This window comes from Rhinoraja longicauda, chromosome 3 (genome assembly GCF_053455715.1).
Source record: "Rhinoraja longicauda isolate Sanriku21f chromosome 3, sRhiLon1.1, whole genome shotgun sequence".
In the NCBI taxonomy this organism is placed as follows: Eukaryota; Metazoa; Chordata; class Chondrichthyes; order Rajiformes; family Arhynchobatidae; genus Rhinoraja; species Rhinoraja longicauda.
The window spans coordinates 36773556-36794231 of NC_135955.1; the positions used below are offsets into that span (position 1 = coordinate 36773556).

Consider the following 20676-nt stretch of genomic DNA (forward strand, 5'->3'; position numbering starts at 1 on the left):
TCTGTTTGGAGAAATGTTACTTGTCATCATTTACCCAATAGCCTAGGTGAAATCTTAAAATAGAACATAGAATAGTACAACACAGGAACTTCGGCCCACACTGTCTCTGCCAAACATGATGGCAAATTGAACTAATCTCCTGCCTGGATTATGGAACTTGAATTCCTGTGCCTTTTTAAAAGCCACTTAAATGCCATTATTGTATCTGCTTCCACCACCACCCCCAGCAACATGTTCCAGGCATCTATCATTCTGTGTTTTGAAAAAAAAGAAACCTTGCCATGTGCATCTTTTTTAAACTTTCCCCTTTCTCATCTTAAAGCTATGCCCTCTAGTATTTGACAGTGTACCTATGCCTCTCATATAAACATATCATAATTATACTTTATTAGCCAAGTATGTTTTGCAACATACGAGGAATTTGATTTGCCATTCAGTCATACCGATAAAAAGCAACAAGACACACAAAATACATTTTAACATTAACATCCACCACAGAGACTCCTCCACATTCCAAACTGTGATGGAAGGCAAAAAAAAAGTTCAATCTCTTCCCTTCTTTGTTCTCCCGCAGTCGGGCCTTCCGTGGACGGGACAATCTTGGCTCCCATAGCCGGCGGTCGAGCCCTCCACATCGGGACGATCAAGCTTCCGCATTGGGGGATCTCAGGATTGGGGCTAGTCGAACCTCCTGCGACTTTGGAGCTTCCCATCAGTCTAACTTCAAATAGCCCTTGCTTTCCCTCTCCATCCCTTCCCCCTTCCCAGTTCTCCCACCAGTCTTACTGTCTCCGACTACATTCTATCTCTGTCCCGCCCACTCCCCTGACATGAGTCTGAAGAAGGGTCTTGACCACTAAACGTCACCTTCTCTCCAGAGATGCTGCCCGTCCCACTGACTTACTCCAGCTTTTTGTGTCTACCTTCTTATGCAATACTTGCAGTTCGTGGTTTTGGACATTAGCATGCAATTTGTTGGTATTGTGGCAAAAATAATTGAGATTGTTGCAGTTCGAGTATAAAAGAGTTCCTGTCCCTGCCCAGATTTTTTCAGCAGGGTTTATGAACACTTTTGATAGTGAATCTTTTAATCGCTTTACAATTTGTATGTTCAAATGAATGTAAGCATAATCAAATTTACCAAAGAAAATGTATTTGACACCTTTAATCCAAGATTAGTTTAGTTTAGAGATACGGCGCAGGAACAGGCCATTCGGTCCACTGACTCCACGCCGACCAGTGATTCCCGCACACTAACAATATCCTACACACACTAGGGGCAATTTACAATTTTACCGAAGCCAATTGACCTACAAGCCTGTACATCTTTGGAGTATGGGAGGAAATCGGAGCACCCGGAGAAAAACCATGCAGATCATGGGGAGAACATACAAACTCCATGCAGACAACACCCATTGTCCAGATCGAACCCAGGTCTCTGGCGCTGTAAGGCAGCAACTCTACCGCTGTGCCAAAATGGGCGACTGACATTTTCAGAGATCCCAAGTCAGAAAGGAGTGATGGCTACATTATGGGTTTGAAGAAATAGTTATAAAAGCAGCTCTTAAATGGATACATATGAAATGCTGGAAGTGTTGGATCATTGAGCAGATGGTGTACGGGATGTTGTAACAGAAAGGGGGAAATTTGCTTAGTTTCATTTGAAGAGCAAACTGAAATTGACTGGCAAGGAGATGGAAGAATGGAAGAATGATCGATGATTAACTCCCTTTCTGTCACCTGCGTGCTTGTTTGCTTTTAAACGTCTGCCTTCATGCTGGCTCGAAGGGCCAAATGGCCTCCTCCTGCACCTATTTTCTATGTTTCTATGACTAGTGGTGAGCCTCAGGATTCGGTGCTGAGCCCATTGCTGTTTGACATCTATTTCAATGATTTGGGTGAGAATGTACATGGGATGATTAGCAAGTTTGCAGATGATGCAAAAGTGGGTGGTAGTGAAGATGGTTGTCAAAAAATGCAGAAGGATCATGATCAGTTGGGCAGATGGGCTGAGGAATGGTTGATGAAATTTAATATAGAGAAATGTAAGGTGGTGCATTTTGGGAGCATTAACATTGGCAGAACCAAGTGAATGCTAGGGCTCTGGGGAGTGTTGTAGAGCAGAAGGATCTGGGAGTACAGGTACAGTGTTCATTGAAAGTGACATCACAGGTAGGTAAGGTCGTCAAAAATGGTTTTAGCACATTGGCCTTCATCGGTCAGAGTATTATAGAAGTTGGGAGGTCATGATGCAGTTGTATAAGATGCTGGTGAGCTTGCATTTAGAGTATTGTATTCAATTTTGGGCAGCATGTTATAGGAAAGATGTTGTCAAGTTGGAAAGGGTGCATAGAAGATTTATGAGGATGTTGCCAGGATTCCAGGGCTGCAGGGAAAGATTAAGCATGCTGCGACTCCATTCCTTGGAGTGCAGGAGGATGAGGGGTGATCTTATAGAGATGTGCAAAATCATGAGAGAAATAGATCAGGTAGACGCACAGAGTCTCTTGCCCAGAGTAGGGGTATAGAGAACCAGAGGACATATGCTTAAAGTGAGGGGGAGGGGGGGGGGGGCAAATCTAATAGGAAATTGAAGGGTAATTTCACAAAAGATAGTGGGGGTATGGAATGAGCTACCAAAGGAGTGATTAGACAGGTACATGGATAGGACAGGTTTAGATGGATACGTGCCAAATGCCGGCAGGAGGGACAAGTGGAGATGGGACATGTTGGCCGGTGTGGGCAAGTTGGGCCGAATGGCCTGTTTCCATTCTGTAAGACTGACTCTATGACTCTACAGAATAGGAATGGGCCTTACAACCCACATATCCCAAACCAATATTTTGCTCATCAGAATGAATTCCACTTGCCTGCACTACCACTAATGCATAAAAACTTAAGCTTTTATGCATTGCTTATTTAAGGGCCTTCCTGGATGCCTGAACAGAATAGTAATTGTATCCGTCTCCATCACCATCTTTGGGAGTGTATCCCAGATATTAATCACAAATCTTTCTAAACAAAACATCTTAATTCTAGGATTCACTTTAAAACTCATTTTCTCATCTTAAAGCTATTCTCTCTTGATTTTGATTGCCCAACCATGGAAAAAAGGTTTTGCTGTCGACCTGATCTATGCCTGTCATATACAGTACTTGTATCAGGTCATCCCCCTTTGCTTCAGGAACAACAAGCTCATCTTATCCAATTTTCCTATATCTAAGTTCTCCAATACGGGCAATGTCCTAAAATGATACAAGGAACTGCAAATGCTGGTTTACAAATTAATGACACAATATGCTGGAAAAAACTCAGGTCAGGCAGCATCTCTGGAGACATGGATAAGCAACGTTTCAGGTGGGGACTCTACTTCAGTGTGATTGTAATGGGGATGGAGAAAGCTGGAAGAAAGATGGAGGAGAGCCAAAGTCGAGCAAGTAATAAGTGAATACAGGTGAGGAGGGGGATTGACAAATGCTGACAAAATTCAGAGACAAAAAGACAAAATATGAGATGAGGAGATAATGATAGAAGAGGCACTAAATGTGAAGCTGGAGGGAGGAATATAGGTGAAAGGAGACTGGAGGAAGGAAAAAGGGAGAAATGGGTGCACATCCAGATAGGGCACAAGGACGAAAATGGGTAAACAGGTGCATGTGTGCTCCAGTTTCCACCCACTCCAAGATGTTCAGGTTTGACGACTAATTGGCTTGGTGTAATTGTAAATTGTCCCTAGTGGGTGTAGAATAGTGTTACTGTATGGGGATCACTGGACGGCACGGACTCGGTGAGCCGAAAGGCCTGTTTCCACGCTGTATGTCAAAACTAAACGCAGTACAACACTGGAATTTTCTCCTAGGCCCACCATGTCTGTGCCGAATATAATAACAAGCTTAACTAATCTTTGCCCACATGTGATCCATTTCTCCATTCTCTGCATGTTGCTATCTAAAAGCTTTTCAAAAAGGCCCCTTTCATATCTGCTTCCACCACTACACCCACAGGCTATTTAGGGCACTTACCACTTAAAAGCACTTGCGGGTTTCCTTTAAACTCTCTCGCTCTGATCTTAAAGCAGTGTCCTTTGGCCTTTAATATTTCCACTCTGATGAAAAAAGATTGTGACCATCCTCTATGCCTTTCATAATTTTATATTCTTCTCTCGGGTTTCTCTACAACCTCCGATGCTCTGTGGAAAACAATCCAAGTTTGTCCAATCTCTCTTTGTCGCAAGTATCCTCTAATCCATGCAGCATTCTGGTAAACCTCTTCTCCACCATTTCCAAATCTTCTGCATCCTTCCTGTAATGGGGACGACTAGGCCTACACAATAGTATTTCAAATGCAGCCTAACCAGTTTAAAAAACCTGTCATATGACTTCATAACTCTTATATTCCATGCCACAACTGACGAAGGCAAGCATACCATAAGTCTTCCTTACCACTCTATCTTATCGCTTAAAAGTTGCCTCTCTTTTGCCTGAAAGTTAACAATTCCCATGTTTTAAGCCCCATTAAATACAGATGAGGTGCCGGAAGACTGTAGGGTGGCAAATGTGGTGCCTCTATTTAAGAAGGGCTGCAGGGAAAAGACTAGGAACTACAGGCCAGTGAGCTTAACATCTGTGGTCGGAAAGTATTCTGAGGGATAGAATACTGAGGGATAGAATATACATGCAATTAGATGGACAGGGGCTGATTAGGCACAGTAAACATGGTTTTGTACATGACAGATTGTGTCTCACGATTATGATTGAGTTTTTTTTGAGCATATGACCAAAAAAGGTCCTTGAAGGCACAGCTGTAGACATTGTATACATGGATTTCAGTGAGGCATTCGACAAGGTTCTGTATGGTAGTCTGTTCTGGAAAGTTAGCTCCCACTGGATTCAAGAAGAGTTGGCTGAATGGATAGAAAATTGAGTGTGATGGTGGACGGTTGCTTTTCGGACTGGAGGCCTGTGACTAGTGGTGAGGTGAGCCTCAGGAAACATTGCTGTTTGTCATCTATATCAATGATTTCGATGAGAATGTACATGGGATGATTAGCAAGTTTGCAGACGACGCAAAAGTGGGTGGTAGTGAAGATGGTTGTCAAAAAATGCAGAAGGATCATGATCAGTTGGGCAGATGGGCTGAGGAATGGTTGATGGAATTTAATATAGAGAAATGTAAGGTGTTGCATTTTGGGAGCATTAACTTTGGCAGAACCAAGTGAATGGTAGGGCTCTGGGGAGTGTTGTAGAGCAGAAGGATCGAGGAGTACAGGTACATTGTTCATTGAAAGTGACATCACAGGTAGGTAAGGTCATCAAAAATGGTTTAGCACGTTGGCCTTCATCGGTCAGAGTATTGTATAGAAGGTGGGAGATCATGTTGCAGTTGTATAAGATGATGTTGAGTCCGCATTTAGAGTATTGTGTTCAGTTTTGGGCAGCTTGTTATAGGAAAGATGTTGTCAAGCTGGAAAGGGTGCATAGAAGATTTATGAGGATGTTGCCAGAATTCCAGGGCTACAGGGAAGGATTGAGCATGCTGGGATGCCATTCCTTGGGGTGCAGAAGGATGAGGGGTGATCTTATAGAGATGTGCAAAATCACGAGAGGAATAGACCAGAGTAGGGGAATAGAGAACCAGAGGACATATGCTTAAAGTGAAGGGGAAATCTAATAGGAACTTGAGGGGTAATTTCACAAAAAGGTGGTGGGGGTATGGAATGAGCTACCAAAGGAGCAATTAGACAGGTACATGGATAGGACAGGTTTAGATGGATATGTGCCAAATGCCGGCAGGTGGGAATAGTGGAGATGGCACATGTTGGCCGGTGCGGGCAAGTTGGGCTAAATGGCCTGTTTCCATTCTGTGAGACTGACTCTATGACTATACAGCATAGGAATGGACCTTTCATCCCACACTGCCCAAACCAACATTTTGCCCATCAGAACTAATTCCACTTGCCTGCAGTACCACTTGCCTGCACTACCACTAATGCATAAAAACGTAAGCTTTTATGCATTGCTTATTTAAGGGCCTTCCTGGATGCCAGAACAGAACAGAATAGTAATTGTATCCGTCTCCCTCACCACCTTTGGGTGTGTATCCCAGATATTAATCACACATCTTTCTAAACAAAACATCTTAATTCTAGGATTCACTTTAAAACTAATTTTTCTCATCTTAAAGCTATTCTCTTTTGATTTTGATTGCCCAACCATGGAAAAAAGGTTTTGATGTCGACCCTATCTATGCCTTCATATACTTGTATCAGGTCACCCCCTTTGCTTCAGGAACAACAAGCTCATCTTATCCAATCTTTCCTAAATCTAAGTTCTCCAATATGGGCAATGTCCTAAAAAGATACAAGGAGCTGCAGATGCTGGTTTACAAAAAAATGACACAATGTGCTGGAAAAAACTCAGGTCAGGCAGCATCTCTGGAGAACATGGATAAGCAACGTTTCAGGTGGGGACTCTACTTCTGTGTGATTGTAATGGGGATGGAGAAAGCTGGAAGAAAGCTGGGGGAGTGACAAAGTCTAGCAAATGATAAGTGAATACAGGTGAGGAGGGTGATTGACAAATGCTGACAAAATTCATAGAAGAAAAGACAAAATATGAGATGAGATAATGATAGAAGAGGTGGTAAATGTGAAGCTGGAGGAAGGCATATAGGTGGAAGGGGACTGGAGGAAGGCGAGGCCTTGGACTTACCGCGGAGCCTTGGACTTACCATCGGCTTGCGATCCCTTGCGTGGGATTGACGCTCCAACCACGGCCTGCGGACTTCACCATCGAGGAGCTGGCAGTCTCGGGCAGAGACCGAGGTCGGGAAGCTCCAAAGATGCCGAAGGTTTCGGCCAGCCCCAACACGGGTCAGATCACCTGGCGTAGGGGAGCTGAGATCCCCCACCCAATGCAGGAGCTTGATCGCTCCGATGTGGAGGGCCCAAAAGCCGCCGGCTACGGGAGGCAAGTTCTCCCAGTCAACGGAAGGCCACCTTCCTCTCATTTTCACGTGATTTATATATAATGCTATCTATTAGACTATCTATTTCCATCTCAGAGATAGGTTGGTGCCCAATATTCAGTGCAAATCCATAGACTCCCACTGATGTCTTGACAACATCTCCTCTTGCCTTGTTTCCCGAGATGATTCCATTTTTTTCCCCCAGTTTCCCAATATTTGTTCTTCCAAACCTTCCACATTTCTGAGATCTCTTCCTTTTCCATAATCATGGTTTCTCCTCTACTATAGGCGAACAGAACTCTCAATTATGTCTGTTCCCTTTCACATATTTCTGCTCATCTGTTTAAATATTGGGAAGCCCACATAAGACAAAGAAGCAGAAGTATGCTGTATGAGCCTTTCTGACTCTGATAATATTATGACATCCTGTGCCTCTTTCTTGGCTCCATATTCCCGATACTCTTACTGCACAAAATTTGATTGATCTCAGCTTGTCTATCTCCATGGCTGAGCATCCTCGACCTTCCAAGGTTCGTTTCGTTTTTTGTAGTTTTAGAGATACAGCGTGGAAAAAGGCCCTTCGGCCCACTGAGTCCGCACTGACTACTGATCCCTGCACATCCCTGCACATTAACACTACCCGACACACTCTAGGGACAATTTACACATACACCAAGCCAATTAACCTACATACCTGTACGTCTTTGAAGTGTGGGAGGAAACCGGAGATCTCGGAGAAAACCCATGCGGTCACGGGGAGAATATACAAACTCCATACAGACAGCACCCGTAGTCAGGATCGAACCCGGGTCTCCGGTGCTGCAAGCCACCGTGCCACTCTTGTTTTCATTGCTCCATTGTTTTCTGCAAAATGAAATGTATTTTCATTAATATTCTTCTTTCCTAAACTCAGTGTATCACAAAGCTCTTTAAATCCATCAGAATGCTTTGGAAATGCAAGCATGTTATAATGTTTGGAAAATTAGTGAAATGTTTATGTAAATGGGATCTTTTAGAGTGGTGGCAGGTAGCGCAATGGTAGAGTTGCTGCCTTACAGCATCAGAGACCCGGGTTTGATCCTGACCACGGGTGATGTCTGTACAAAGTTTGCATGTTCTCCCCGTGATCTGCGAGGGTTTTTTCTGGGTGCTCCAGTTTCCACTCACTCCAAGATGTACAGGTTTGATGACTAATTGGCTTGGTGTAATTGTAAATTGTCCCTAGTGCGTGTAGAATAGTGTTAATGTACGGGGATTGCTGGACAGCTCGGACGGTGGGCCGAAGAGCCTGTTTCCAAACTATCTCAAAACTAAACATAGTACAACACTGGAATTTTCCCCTTGGCCCACAATGTCTGTGCCGAATATGATAACAAGCTTAACTAATCTTTGTCCACATGTGATCCATTTCTCTTCATTCCCCGCATGTTGCTATCTAAAAGCTTTTCAAAAAGACCCCTTTCATATCTGCTTCCACCACTACACCCACAGGCGTGTCTCCTTTAAACTCTGTTGCTCTGACCTTAAAGCCATATCCTTTGGTCTTTAATATTTCCATTACCCTATTCTGATTCTGACTACCCTACCTATGCCTTTCATAATTTTATATACTTCTCTCCGGTCTCTACAACCTCCGATGCTCTGTGGAAAACAATCCAAGTTTGTCCAACCTCTCTTTGTCGCAAGTATCCTCTATTCTTATACCTGACGTCAATTTCTTTTTAAAGAGGTTATGAATGATAAACAATCGGTTAAAATCATGGAATTATGTAGTGGCGAGTTTAATCTGGACTAGGCAGTAGAAAACTACCAGCATTTCACATCATATTGATTATTAAACAGAATCTTCAAGCAGGAGAGAATTACAATACAATGCCTGATGTGGGAGGGGACTTTAAGAGGGTCATAAGGTCATAAGGACTTTAGAATGACACTGAATATGAATATAAGATGATTCTTTGAAATTTTCAACTGTATTAATTTTGAAAGCAGATTAATTATCAGCAATGTACATGGCTAGTGTTGTAAAAAACGGAAAAATATCAGGTCATTTTGTGTGCAATTATAAATCTACTGCATTGCTATAGATGTATTTGATAAATATCAGTGCTAAGTGCTTCCTTTGGAAAAAAAAGAATGAAGCTTGACTATATTTCATTCATAGCGTTGCTGCGGTCTGTTGTACCATCTCTTGTCCACATACTCAGCATTAAGATTCTGCCATTTTCAAGAAGCCTCCAGAGATTTGTTTGCATTTGGTTCTGATGTTTTTCCAATAAACTGCACTGTAACGGTACACTGAGGTAGCAGTGGCCAAGCTACAAAGGTGCAGTGCCTGAGAAAACCCTGTCTGCTGCTTTATCTGCCAGGACGGTTCGTAAAATACGACAGTTTATTAATCTCGCATGAAGAAAAGATTAACAGATAAATAATGTAGGTAACATGTATTTTGATCTAATTTCTAAAGAACATGTTTGTTTATGATATTTCCAGCATAATCAGCTTTATTTTTCAGTGGGTTAGATTCTGTAATTATCTTGTGATCTCTTGTGTATTATACAATTATACAGCATGTACTGTGTATAATATTTGGCTGGGGGGGAGGGGATTTTCATGTTCAAAAGGCTAAAGATAGCTAGCTGTAAGATATAGAAGAGATGCTGCTGCACTGTTGAGGTCAGAATGAAAGAACTTTTGTAACGATGTCACAATGAACGAAAGGAAGAAAATTGGTAATTTTTCACCACCATGAGCATATTTTAACAAAACAGTAATACATGATGTGAAGATAGACACAGTAAGCTGGAGTGATTCAGCGAGACAGGCAGCATCTCTGGAGAGAAGGAATGGGCGACGTTTTGGGTCGAGACCCTTCGGTTTAAACTAGCATCTGCAGTTCTTCCTTACACAATGATGTTAAATGCATAATAGTAATTGTGAGTTTGCATGCACAAGATGATTGTATAAGGGGTTTGGAAAAGGAATATAGCAGCTGATTGTGTGCTTACATTTTTTATTAAATGAATATAATTGCGTGTTTGCATATTTCCTTGTCCTTGGAAAGGATTACGTATATTCATAGACTTGATGGAGAAACATTGCTTTCAGATGTAGTAATCTTTTCAGCACTATTCTCCTTCTTAATTCTTCAACTAATTGCAGAACAATCTGTGGCAATCGACGTGAGAATATATTTAAACTAATGTTTAAATTGTGGTTTGCATCCATAGAAATGCTGAATATTTTTTATCTCGTTAAATTTGTAGAACAGTTAAGCAATTAGATTGATGGAAAAGCAAACCTAGTGGGATAACATATCAAGGTTGAGCGGCAGTGCCAGGCAGGGCTGTGGCACCGAGCCTGGCACTGAAGCTCAGTAGGGAAAGGTAACGTCAGGCAGAGCCAGAGTGATAGGTGACTCTTTAGTTACGGGTGCAGGGAGGAGATTCTGTGGTAGCAGTCAAGACTCCGGAATGGTGCGATGCCTCCCTGGTGCCAGGGTGCAGGACGTCTCGATGTGGCTGCATGACATCCTCAATGGAGAGGTTGAACAGCTGGAAGTCATTGTACATGTTGGCACAAATGACATGGATAGGAAAAGGAATGAGGTACTGCAATATAAATGTAGGGCATTGGATAAAAGGCTAAATAGCAGGACATCCAAGGTAATGATCTTTAGATTGCTTCCAGTGCCACATGCTGGTGAGATTAGGAACAGGAAGATACGGGAGATAAATGTATGGCTGAGGAGTAGATGCAGGGGGCAGGGATTCAGATTTCCAGACCGGTGGGATCTCTTCTCGGGCAGAGGTGACCTAAACAAGAGTGATGGGTTGCGTCTTAACTGGAGGGAAGCCAGTATCCTGACAGACAAGTTTGCTAGTACTACATGCGTGGGTTTAAACTAGATTGGCGGGGTAGGTGAGAGGCAGCTGAGCGTCCCAAAGTTGTTATGGATGATGATGAAAGAAAGTTTAAAGGGCAGAATAGACAGGAGAAAGGCAGGGTGTGAGGAAGGACTGTTGGTTTGAATAGTAGATGCTTCAGGGGAGATAGAGGTGGGGGTAAAAGAGGAGGGAATGTTGCTGTATTGATTAAGGAGGATGTCACGCAGTGGTTGGAGATGATACTACTAACGCTTTGTCCAGTGAGGCTATATGGGTATAGATAAATAAGAAAGGGATGATCAACTTGTTGGGAGTGTACAAGCCCACAAACAGTCAACGGAAATGAGAAGAGCAAATATGCCAGGAGATTGCAGGCAGCTGCAGGACTGATAATATAACTGTATATAATTATATAATAATCTATATATGGGTGACTTACAGCACAATTTATATTTGATGTTTCTGATTTGACAGAGGAAATGAGTCACTGAATTTGTGGGTCATTGAATATGATATTGAGTTCTGAAGGCAGTAAAGTATTGAAATGGAAGATGAGATACTGCTTCCGCATCCTGCATTGAGCCTTACTATAACAGTGCAGGTGACCAGATATAGTGGTTCGAGTGGGAGTTGGATGGAAAATTATTGTTGCAAACAAGAAGAATTCCAAAGTCACTCCTGCAGACTGTAGGCACATGCTCCCAATCTATGTTTGGCTTCTATAAATGGAGAGATCATTTTGTGAGCACCAAATGCATTTGTTCACTTCAGCAGAAACAATTTATGAAATAATCTGCATATCAATGATTTGGTTAGGTACTTTCATATTTCAAAGGAAGGCTCTGAAATGAATCACGAATAAAGCCTGGAAATGACAGAAATGGAGATGGGTCCAATTAAAGACTGCATATTGGCAGCAGTACAGTAATGGTTTCTATACCGTCATTTCTTTGAAAAAGATTTCAAGACCTTCAAAGGTTTGATGATTGTGGTAACATCCCTGAGGAAAAGGATAATTGTGGTTTCTATTTTATTTTGCTTGTTTCGTATAGCATCTTTTTTTTTGTCAAATTATCAAACTAAAATAAATATTTATTTTCCAATGAATGAATGAGAATTTGATTTCCACATTAAAATGTAATGAAAATCATTGAAATCCCAGGAAGATACATACGAATAGTGCTTATCTGGTGCCAAATCCTTGGAGCAGCAATATTGGTTAGCTTTGTCCTCTGAACTGCACCGTTTTTGGCTGCTATTCAGAACATATTCTAAGGTCAGCATTGAATCTAAAAACGAACTTTATTTCCCCATATTTTTCCATATTTTTTTTTTCCAAATATTTTCTTGCGATAGAGAAGGATGCCATATGTCCCATTAAATTTATGGTGGCCCCCAAAACAATACTTTCAAACCACTTATTTCCAAGTGGAACCTGTCCACCCCAAATGTGGAATCCATATTGAAAGAAAATTGCTATGTTGACATGGTTGTAGTGTAAATCACATGGAATTCTATCACCCATACTGTATACTTCTCTCTAAACTCCTTTACAGTGATCCACATGCAGATCATACATGCAGAGATTTCCACGCGGGACTGACATGCCAGAAGAGTAACCTACAAACAAACCACCCATATCTCCCATTCCCCATCTCCACCCACCCACCACCTCCACCGTCCCCTTCCAAAGAACAAAGGAATGAACAGTAAACAATAAACAAATCAATGCCAGCAAAGATGATCAAGCAAAGGTGGAGCCCACAATGGTTGATTGTTGGCTGTGGAAAGGGTAATAACGAGGGGGTATGAACAGTGAAACTAAGCAGGACGACAGTGAAACTAGGACATCCAGAATGTTCCAGGACAGAGAGAGAGGGAATGCAAGGGTTGCTTTAAATGAGAGAAATCAATATTCATACCGCTGGTTGTACGTTGCCCAAGCGCAATATAAGATGCTGTCCCTCCAATTTGTGTTCTCTGACAGTGGAGGAGGCCCACACAGAAAGGTCAGTATGGGAATGAGAAGGGCTTTCATTTGTTTCTTGAACTGTCAAATTTGCCAAAATGTGCAAGATTATACTTTTTCATAAAGCATAGGCACAAATCCCAATGGTACATTTATTTGGTGAAGGGTTCACTGTGATGCAGCTGGTAGAGCCAGAGACCCAGGTTCAATCCTGACCTCGGGTGCTATGTGTGAAGTACTTCCTGTGACCGCATGGATTTTCTCTGGGTGCTCTGGTTTCCTTCCTCATTCTAAAGCATGTGGGTTTGTAGGTTAATTGGCCTCTGTAAATTGCCCCTAGTGTGTAGAGAGTGGATGAGAAAGTGGGAAAACAGAGAACTAGTGTGAACAGATGATTAATGTCGGTGTGTACTCAGTGGACCAAAGGGCCCGTTTCCATGCTGTATTTCTAAGTTGAACTAAACTAAATTAAATTCTGTTTCAGCATTCAAAGCACACACACTTTCTATTTCTGAACTAGCTTCCGATTCTTTGGTTCGTCAAATGAAATGAGAAAGGCTGTTTATTAGATTCATCTGATTGCATTTGCCTTTACCATTAGAAACAATTATTTGGTTTCAGCATTAATTTGAAGGCATTGTGAGAAATTAATTAACACTTGTTTTTCCTGTAATTGAAACTACTGTAATATTTTCTGTCATTTAAAAAAAGTTTTTGATACAATTTTGTGGAGTGAATTGTATTTAAAGAAAACAACATTAGAGAAAGATCTTTCCCACAGTTCTGTGATTGTGTCTCTCCGTTTAAAATCTAGGTTACCTTTTCTTAACCATTCCTCTGCCCACTTGATCAACTGCTCAAAATCCTGCTGTAATCTTTGATAACCATCTTCGCTATCTAGAATAGCACCCACTTTAGTGTCAACTGAAATCCTGCTTTGTACATTCTCATCAAAATCACTGATATAAACGACAAACAACAATATGCTCAACACTGATACTTGGGGCACACTAGTCGCAGGCTTCCAGTCCGAAAATCAACCTTCCACCATCACTCTCTGCTTCTTTCCATGAAGCCAATTTTCTATCCAATTGGCTAGCTCTTCCTGGATCACATGAGATCTAACCTTCCAGAATAGCCTACCATGCTGGACATTGTCAAATGCCTTAATGCAATCCATATACACCCCTCCCAACCCTTCCGAATTTGGCGGAAAGTTTCCGCTTTCTTATTTCATTTCCGCCATTACGATTTCGCTTCACATTTTTCCGGAAAACAGTCGGTAATTGCAATTTGTCAATTCGGTCGCTAGGAGTTCCGCGAGAAATTCCCCGCGCCCTGGACGTTTCCCCAAAAATGTGGCACCTAGGCTAGGCAAGGCAGCCAATCTCGACCTCATCGGGACTTCCATGGCCAATTTGTCAATTTGGCCCTAGAGGTCACTAGGGGTTCCGCGAGAAATCCCCTGTCCTGGACGTCTCCCCGAAAATGTAGCACCCAGGCTGCGCAAAGCAGCCAATCTCGACCACATCGAGACTTCCATGGCGGATCGGTGGGTTGAATTTGCAACCTGCGGCCGGGGTTCTGGAACACCAGCCCAGCTGGAGCCAGCACATCTATCCCCATAGCCGTTTTCCTTGGCCGGCTGGATGAACCAGCAAAGCCCTGGAACTAAGAGCGCCAAAAAATCAGTGGTGGAACTGTAATGAGTAAATATTAAATTTAAGTGCAAGATTATATAACCATATTAATTAATTAAGACGGGATTAAAATATAAAACACAGCAGAAAAGCCAATTTTTGGGCTGATTATCAATTAATGTGCGAATTTACTTCAACAAGTACTTCCGTATGCTTAGTTGAGTCGCATATATCAACTCTTTCTTCATAACTTAGTCATACATTTATGACCATTGTTCTTTTATTCAATACCAAGAGAATTGGGATGTGTAAAGAAAAAGCAAAATAGAAAAAACAAAACAAAACAAATTTTTCTTTGTGTTGCAAAAAGTATCTATGTTCAATGACCTTTCTATAAATAGCAGAATATACTCATGATAGGCCTGACATTGTACATGTAGTCCAAGAACTACAGACTGTTGGAAATAATAGTCGTTTTTCACACATGAATGTAGCGCAACGCGTACGCGCATTTGGTGTGCCTACCTTTTTTTTGCTGAAAAGTTGCATTAAGCGCCATATTATGAATTTTGATGTAAAGTTCTGAATTTTGGACATCGAAATTATGAATTTGTAAAATCAAATGTTGGGAGGTCTGCATATAGACAAAGTCTACTGCTCTGCCCTCATCAACCTTTTTTGGTTACATCTTCAAAAACGCAATTAGATTTGTGGCACAAGTTTGACCTCCCACGCTGTAACCACACTGACCAACCCTAATCAGTCCCTGTCTATACAAATGCATATACAGTTTATCGTATCACTCAGAATACTTTCCAGTAACTTGCCTACCACAGAAGTTAGGCTCACTGGTCTATTGGTCCCAGGCTTTGCTTTGCAACCCATCTCAAATAAAGGCACAACATTTTGCCATCCTCCAGTCTTCTGGCAACTCACCCATATCTAATGATGTAGTCACCATCCCCAAAAGGCTCGTCCACTGTAACGTTATTTACCTTGCCATGCCCATTTACCAAAGCAAGGTCTATTATGTTCCCTTCTAGGGTTCGACTATCCATATACTATTTTGGGAAACCTTCTTCAATACACTGAACAAATTCTGCCCCATCATTAGATATGGGCCTTTGCCACTGAGCAATCCCAGTCAATATGGTGAAGTTAAAGTCACCCATCATATCCATCACATTGCTGATGTAATACTGGAAAATTGGCCCTCATACTTTGTTTAACAATGTTCTTTCTTACAGTCTTAATTAACTATTAATTAAGATGTAGAAAGATGCCACTGTGACTCTGCCAGTTGAAATAGAGCTCTCCTGCCTGAACCCACCTTCCACCACATACACTGCAGCTCGAAAGATCCAAGCTCTTTACATGGACAGGAGCAGCGCAGGAGCAAAGCTAGTAGAACCTAAAAGCTCCAGTGACCACATTCAATTTTGATTTTTTTGTGTAGTCTGTGTGGAGTTCCCCTCGTGACTGCATGGAAGGAAGGAAGGGAACATTTTATAAAGTAAATGATGCCCTCAGAAACATTTTACCAAGGGAATCGAGGTATCTCCTTCATGGCATTTTCCCCCTCAAAGTGCATGGAGGCTTCTTCATTTGTGTAAGGGTGCGTATGTGTGTTGTGTATACGTGTGTGTGCATTTATGGCACCTGTGTTTAACTTTGATGAGAACTTGTGGAAGATGTAGACATGTGCTCTTTCTTTCTGATGTCTCCTAATTCTGCCTCAATGTCACAATGATTTTGATGGAAAGTCATAATGTTAGGCAGCCTTCAGATTTTGTTTTCTCCAGTGTTTGTCTAATCTTCTGTCATCTTGTCATTTGTTCCAACATGCTGCCATTGCTGTTGAGCTTATTTTTTTATCTTTATTTTATCAGGGCATCCCAGATGGATTTGAAGAGTGCCCTGGATGATTGCAATGTTGCACTGAGTTTATTTTTAAATAATAAATTTTCTGAAGCCTTGGATTTGCTACGTCCTTGGTAAGAAATCAATTTAAATCATTTTATTTTTGATGTCCACAATATTGGTGTACATGTTTTTTACACAAAGGGTGGTAGGTGTATGGAACGAGCTGTCAGAGGAGGTAGTTGAGGCAGGTACTATCACAACATTTAAAGAACATTTGGACAGGTACATGGATAAGATAGATTTACCAAATGCAGGTAGAGGAGACTAATGTAGATGGGGCATGTTGATTGGCAGGGGCAAGTTGGGCTGACGGACCTATTTCCACCCTGTATGGCTTCATGATTCTATAATGTGAATGACATGCAAAAATTAAGTTGGAACAGAGCAGAATCTTGGAGGGAAATACTTTCTCACAAATTTGAATGTTTTGAAAAGGTGACCCAAAGGATTGATGAGGGCAGGGCAAAATATATTGTTTACATGGATATAAGCAAAGTCCTTGGCAAGGTCCTGCATGTTAGACTTGTCCGGAAGGGTGGATCACATGGGTTCCAGGATGAGCTAGCCAATTGGACACAAAATGGATTTGACGGTAGTTGGTAAAGAGTGCTGGTGGAGCACGTTGTGGTTCAGATTGGAAGTCTGCGATCAATGTGTGTCTTAAGTATCATTTGTTGGTCCACTGTTGTTTATCATATACATTACCAGTTTTGATGAAAATTTAATTGGCATGGTTAGCGAGTTTGCAAATCATATTAGAATCAATGGAAAAGTGGAAAGTGATTTCAGATTACAACAAGTTTTAGTTCAATTGGGAAAGTGGGTCAAGGATTGACAAATAAAATTTAACTCGGACAAGCATAAAGTGTTCCATTTTGATAAGTTAAACCAAGGTAGGACTTGTACAATAGCTGGCAGGGTCTTGGAGAGTCTTATAGAACAGAGACCTAGGGGGTCAAGTGAGTGGTGAGAAAGTGGAATGTACTGGAAATGGAAGTGGCAGCATTGAGTATAATTGCAAGTTTAAAAGGCATTTGGACAGGTCCGTGGGTAGAGAGGTTTGGAGGGATATGGGCCAAACGCAGGCAAGTGGAAATAGTTCAAAGAGACATATTGGTTTGCATGGATGAGTTGGGCTGAAAGGTCTGTTTCTATGCCTTGCATGTCTGGATCGCTGAAGAAAGAAAATGGCCAAATATATGAATTTTTAAGATGAATTGGTAGTTTATAGTTGACGCAAAAAAGGACTTTGGCAGTTCCTGACATTTACACGTCACGTAAATTTTAGAGATTGATTTTATACTATTGAAATAGTTGATTCGTTTTGCTGCATTGCCACCTCTATGATCCATGTTTGAATTTAGTATGTGAGAAACATTTCCTTGACGGCTTCTGCCATTATCATGACCTATGTGTGAAAAAGTTACCCGTCAGATTCCTATTTAAAATTTTCCCTTTCACCTTAAACCTAAGTCCACAGGTCCTCGATTCACTTACTCTGGGCAAGAGACTCTGTGTATCTACCCGATCTATTCCTCTCATGATTTTATACACCTCAATAAGATAACCCCTCATCCTCCTGTGCTCCAAGAAATAGTCTCAGCCTACTCAACCTCTCCCTGTAGCTCACACCCTCTAGCCCTGGCAACATCCTTGTAAATCTTCTCTACCCGCTGCAGCTTGACAGCATCTTTCCTATAACACAGTGCCCAGAATGGAACACAGTACTCTAAATGCGGCGTCACCAACGTCTTATACAACTGCAACATGACCTCCCAACTTCTATACTCAATACTCTGACAAATGAAGGCCACCCTATCAACCTGCGACTCCACCTTCAAGGAATCAGGCACCTGCACTCTAAGATCCCTCTGCTCTACAACACTCCCCAGAACCCTACCATTCACTGTATAGGTTCTGCCCATGTTAGCCTTCCCAAAATACAACACCTCACATTTCTCTGTATTAAATTCCATCAAATATTCCTCAGCCCACCTGGCCAATCGATCAATATCCTGTTTCACACTTTTTGTTCCGGATTAAATCCCATAAATCCCAAGTTCTATAGTGGTGACACAGAACCAACTAATCTTGATTGTACAACTTAAATGTAAGAAATGAGTGGAAACCAGAAAGGAGGTTTTTCAAAAATGTATTATAGTGCCTGTAATTCAGTTGCCATGGAATGTTATGTTTTCCACTCCTCATTGTTATTCCACTGGTTCTTTTCAATGCAGGTCCAAAGATAGCATGTACCATGCCCTCGGTTACAGCACCATGCATGCAATGCAGGCAGCCATGACATTCGAGCAACATGATATTCTTGCAGCCATTGCAACATTGAAGGAAGCTTTGCAGACCTGTCAAAAGTAAGTCTCGGTGCTGATTTGCATAGGATGACATGCTTTGTGATTTGTTTCCGCAAGCAGTCTATATGACCACATTAGTCATCCTCAGTTTGGGCACCTCCGTTGTTCAATGCAATAGTTAATGTACCACCTTTTTTATGGGCTCTCAATTGTACTAATCCCATCTACCTGTACTTGGCCCATACCGTTCTATGCTTGTATGGTTCAAGTGCTCATCAGATGCTGTCAGTGATAATGCTTCAATCACTTTCTTGTGCATTGCATTCCAGACTCAACGCTCTCTTGTTGAAAAAGGTCCTTGCTTAGATACCTTCTGAATTTTTCCACTGAATTCTGCAACTTTGATCTCTATTTACCGCTGATTTGGGGAAAAAATATATAAAATCAAGAGTATAGCTGGTTTACCCTATCTATATTCCTCATAATTTTATCTATCTCAGTTATGTCTCATCTGAACCGCCTTTGCTTCAGGGAGAAAATCCTTTTCCTCTCCAGCCTCTCCTCATAACTGAAATGTCCATCCCAGGCAACAGGTCCCTCTGTTCATCAATGCTCTAAGATCCTACCATTCATGGTGCATATCTAAGCTTCCTTAGTGATCCTAAAATGTATTGCCTCATATATATCTGAATTGTACTCCATCTGCTATGTCTTTCACTAACACATCAATACCACTCTGTGGCCTAAGACCATCCTCCACACTATCTACAACTCGACCAACCTTTATGTTATCTGGAAACTGATCATTCCTGCAACATTCACATCCAAATCTTCCACATATGTTACAGACAGCAAAGGTGTTGAACATACCATAAGTATGCCTGAACATGCCAGATATTCTGTTGGAATTCTTTGAGGAAGTAAGAGAGGGGCAAGTGTGAAAAGTGTGAAACAGGATTCTTTAAGGAGGGGGGGGGGGCAGATATCGCTGCAGAAGCAGGGTTGTCTGCAGACAGACCTGGACAGGTTGGGAAAGTGGGCAAGGAAATAGCAAATTAAATACAGTGTAGCAAAATGTATGGTCATGCATTTTGGTAGAAGGAATAAATGTGATGACTATTTTCTAAATGGGGAGAGGATTCAAAATTTGGAGGTGCAAAGGGACTGGGGGCTGCTGGTGTAGGATTCCTGAGGTTTTCTTTGCAGGATGACTCGGTAGTAAGGAAGGTAAAGGTAATGGTAGAGGAGTAGAATAAAAAAGCAAGGATGTAATACTGATGATTTATCAGGTGCTGGTCAGACCACATTTGGAATATTGTGAGCAGTTTTGGGCCCCATATCTCAGGAGGGATGTACAGGTGTTAAAGCCTGTTCGCGCTCTGAACTAACAAACACCGTCAGACACTGATAGTAAAGACACAACTTTATTATGCTAGCGGGAGTGCGAGAGTCCCTGCAAGTATGGTCACATACCTGCCAGTTCCTCGTGGTCCCACTCAATTATTTTGTGCGCAGGCAGTATATTTATACATAGTCACAGGTCCAGCTAATCACACAATCAGCACATTTCCGCGCCGGTTCTTATTGTCGAGAACTTGTTCTTCTCTGCAGTACTACTAGGTATCGGGCCTTCCTTCTTTTGTCACAACACCCATTTGCAGTTATGCAAAACAACCTGTTATACTTTAGCTCGCAATTCTAATAAGTAAAGCAGGCTCACATGCAATATGTACACATTAACTCTTAAACCCCCATCCTCCTCTACATTCCCTCCTTTTATCATAACATGATAACCTCATTGAGAGTCCCCTTGAGGTGCAGTGGTCGGAGACATTGTATAATAAGGATTACAGTGATGATCAGCACGAAGATAGATCCATAATGTAATATTGATCCCCAATGTCCACCGAACCAACTAAAGGGCCACCAGCTACTTCCTTCATTATACCCATGCATCTGACTCCCAATTCTCCTGATCTTAT

General features: G+C 41.8%; 1 protein-coding gene across 5 annotated transcripts in view; it reads left to right on the top strand.

Moving 5' to 3' along the window:
* The window catches only part of ttc39b (tetratricopeptide repeat domain 39B), a 132991-nt gene that overhangs the window by 51840 nt on the left and 60475 nt on the right, over positions 1-20676 (top strand). For 4 of the 5 annotated variants that reach the window (XM_078395944.1, XM_078395946.1, XM_078395942.1 and 1 more), the window contains 2 exons: positions 16352-16456; positions 18623-18754. In XM_078395944.1, coding sequence (XP_078252070.1) covers positions 16352-16456; positions 18623-18754 — 237 coding nt within the window. Of the gene's footprint in view, positions 1-9359; positions 9400-16351; positions 16457-18622; positions 18755-20676 lie in introns of those variants that run through there. The other variant, XM_078395945.1, reaches the window with a different exon arrangement.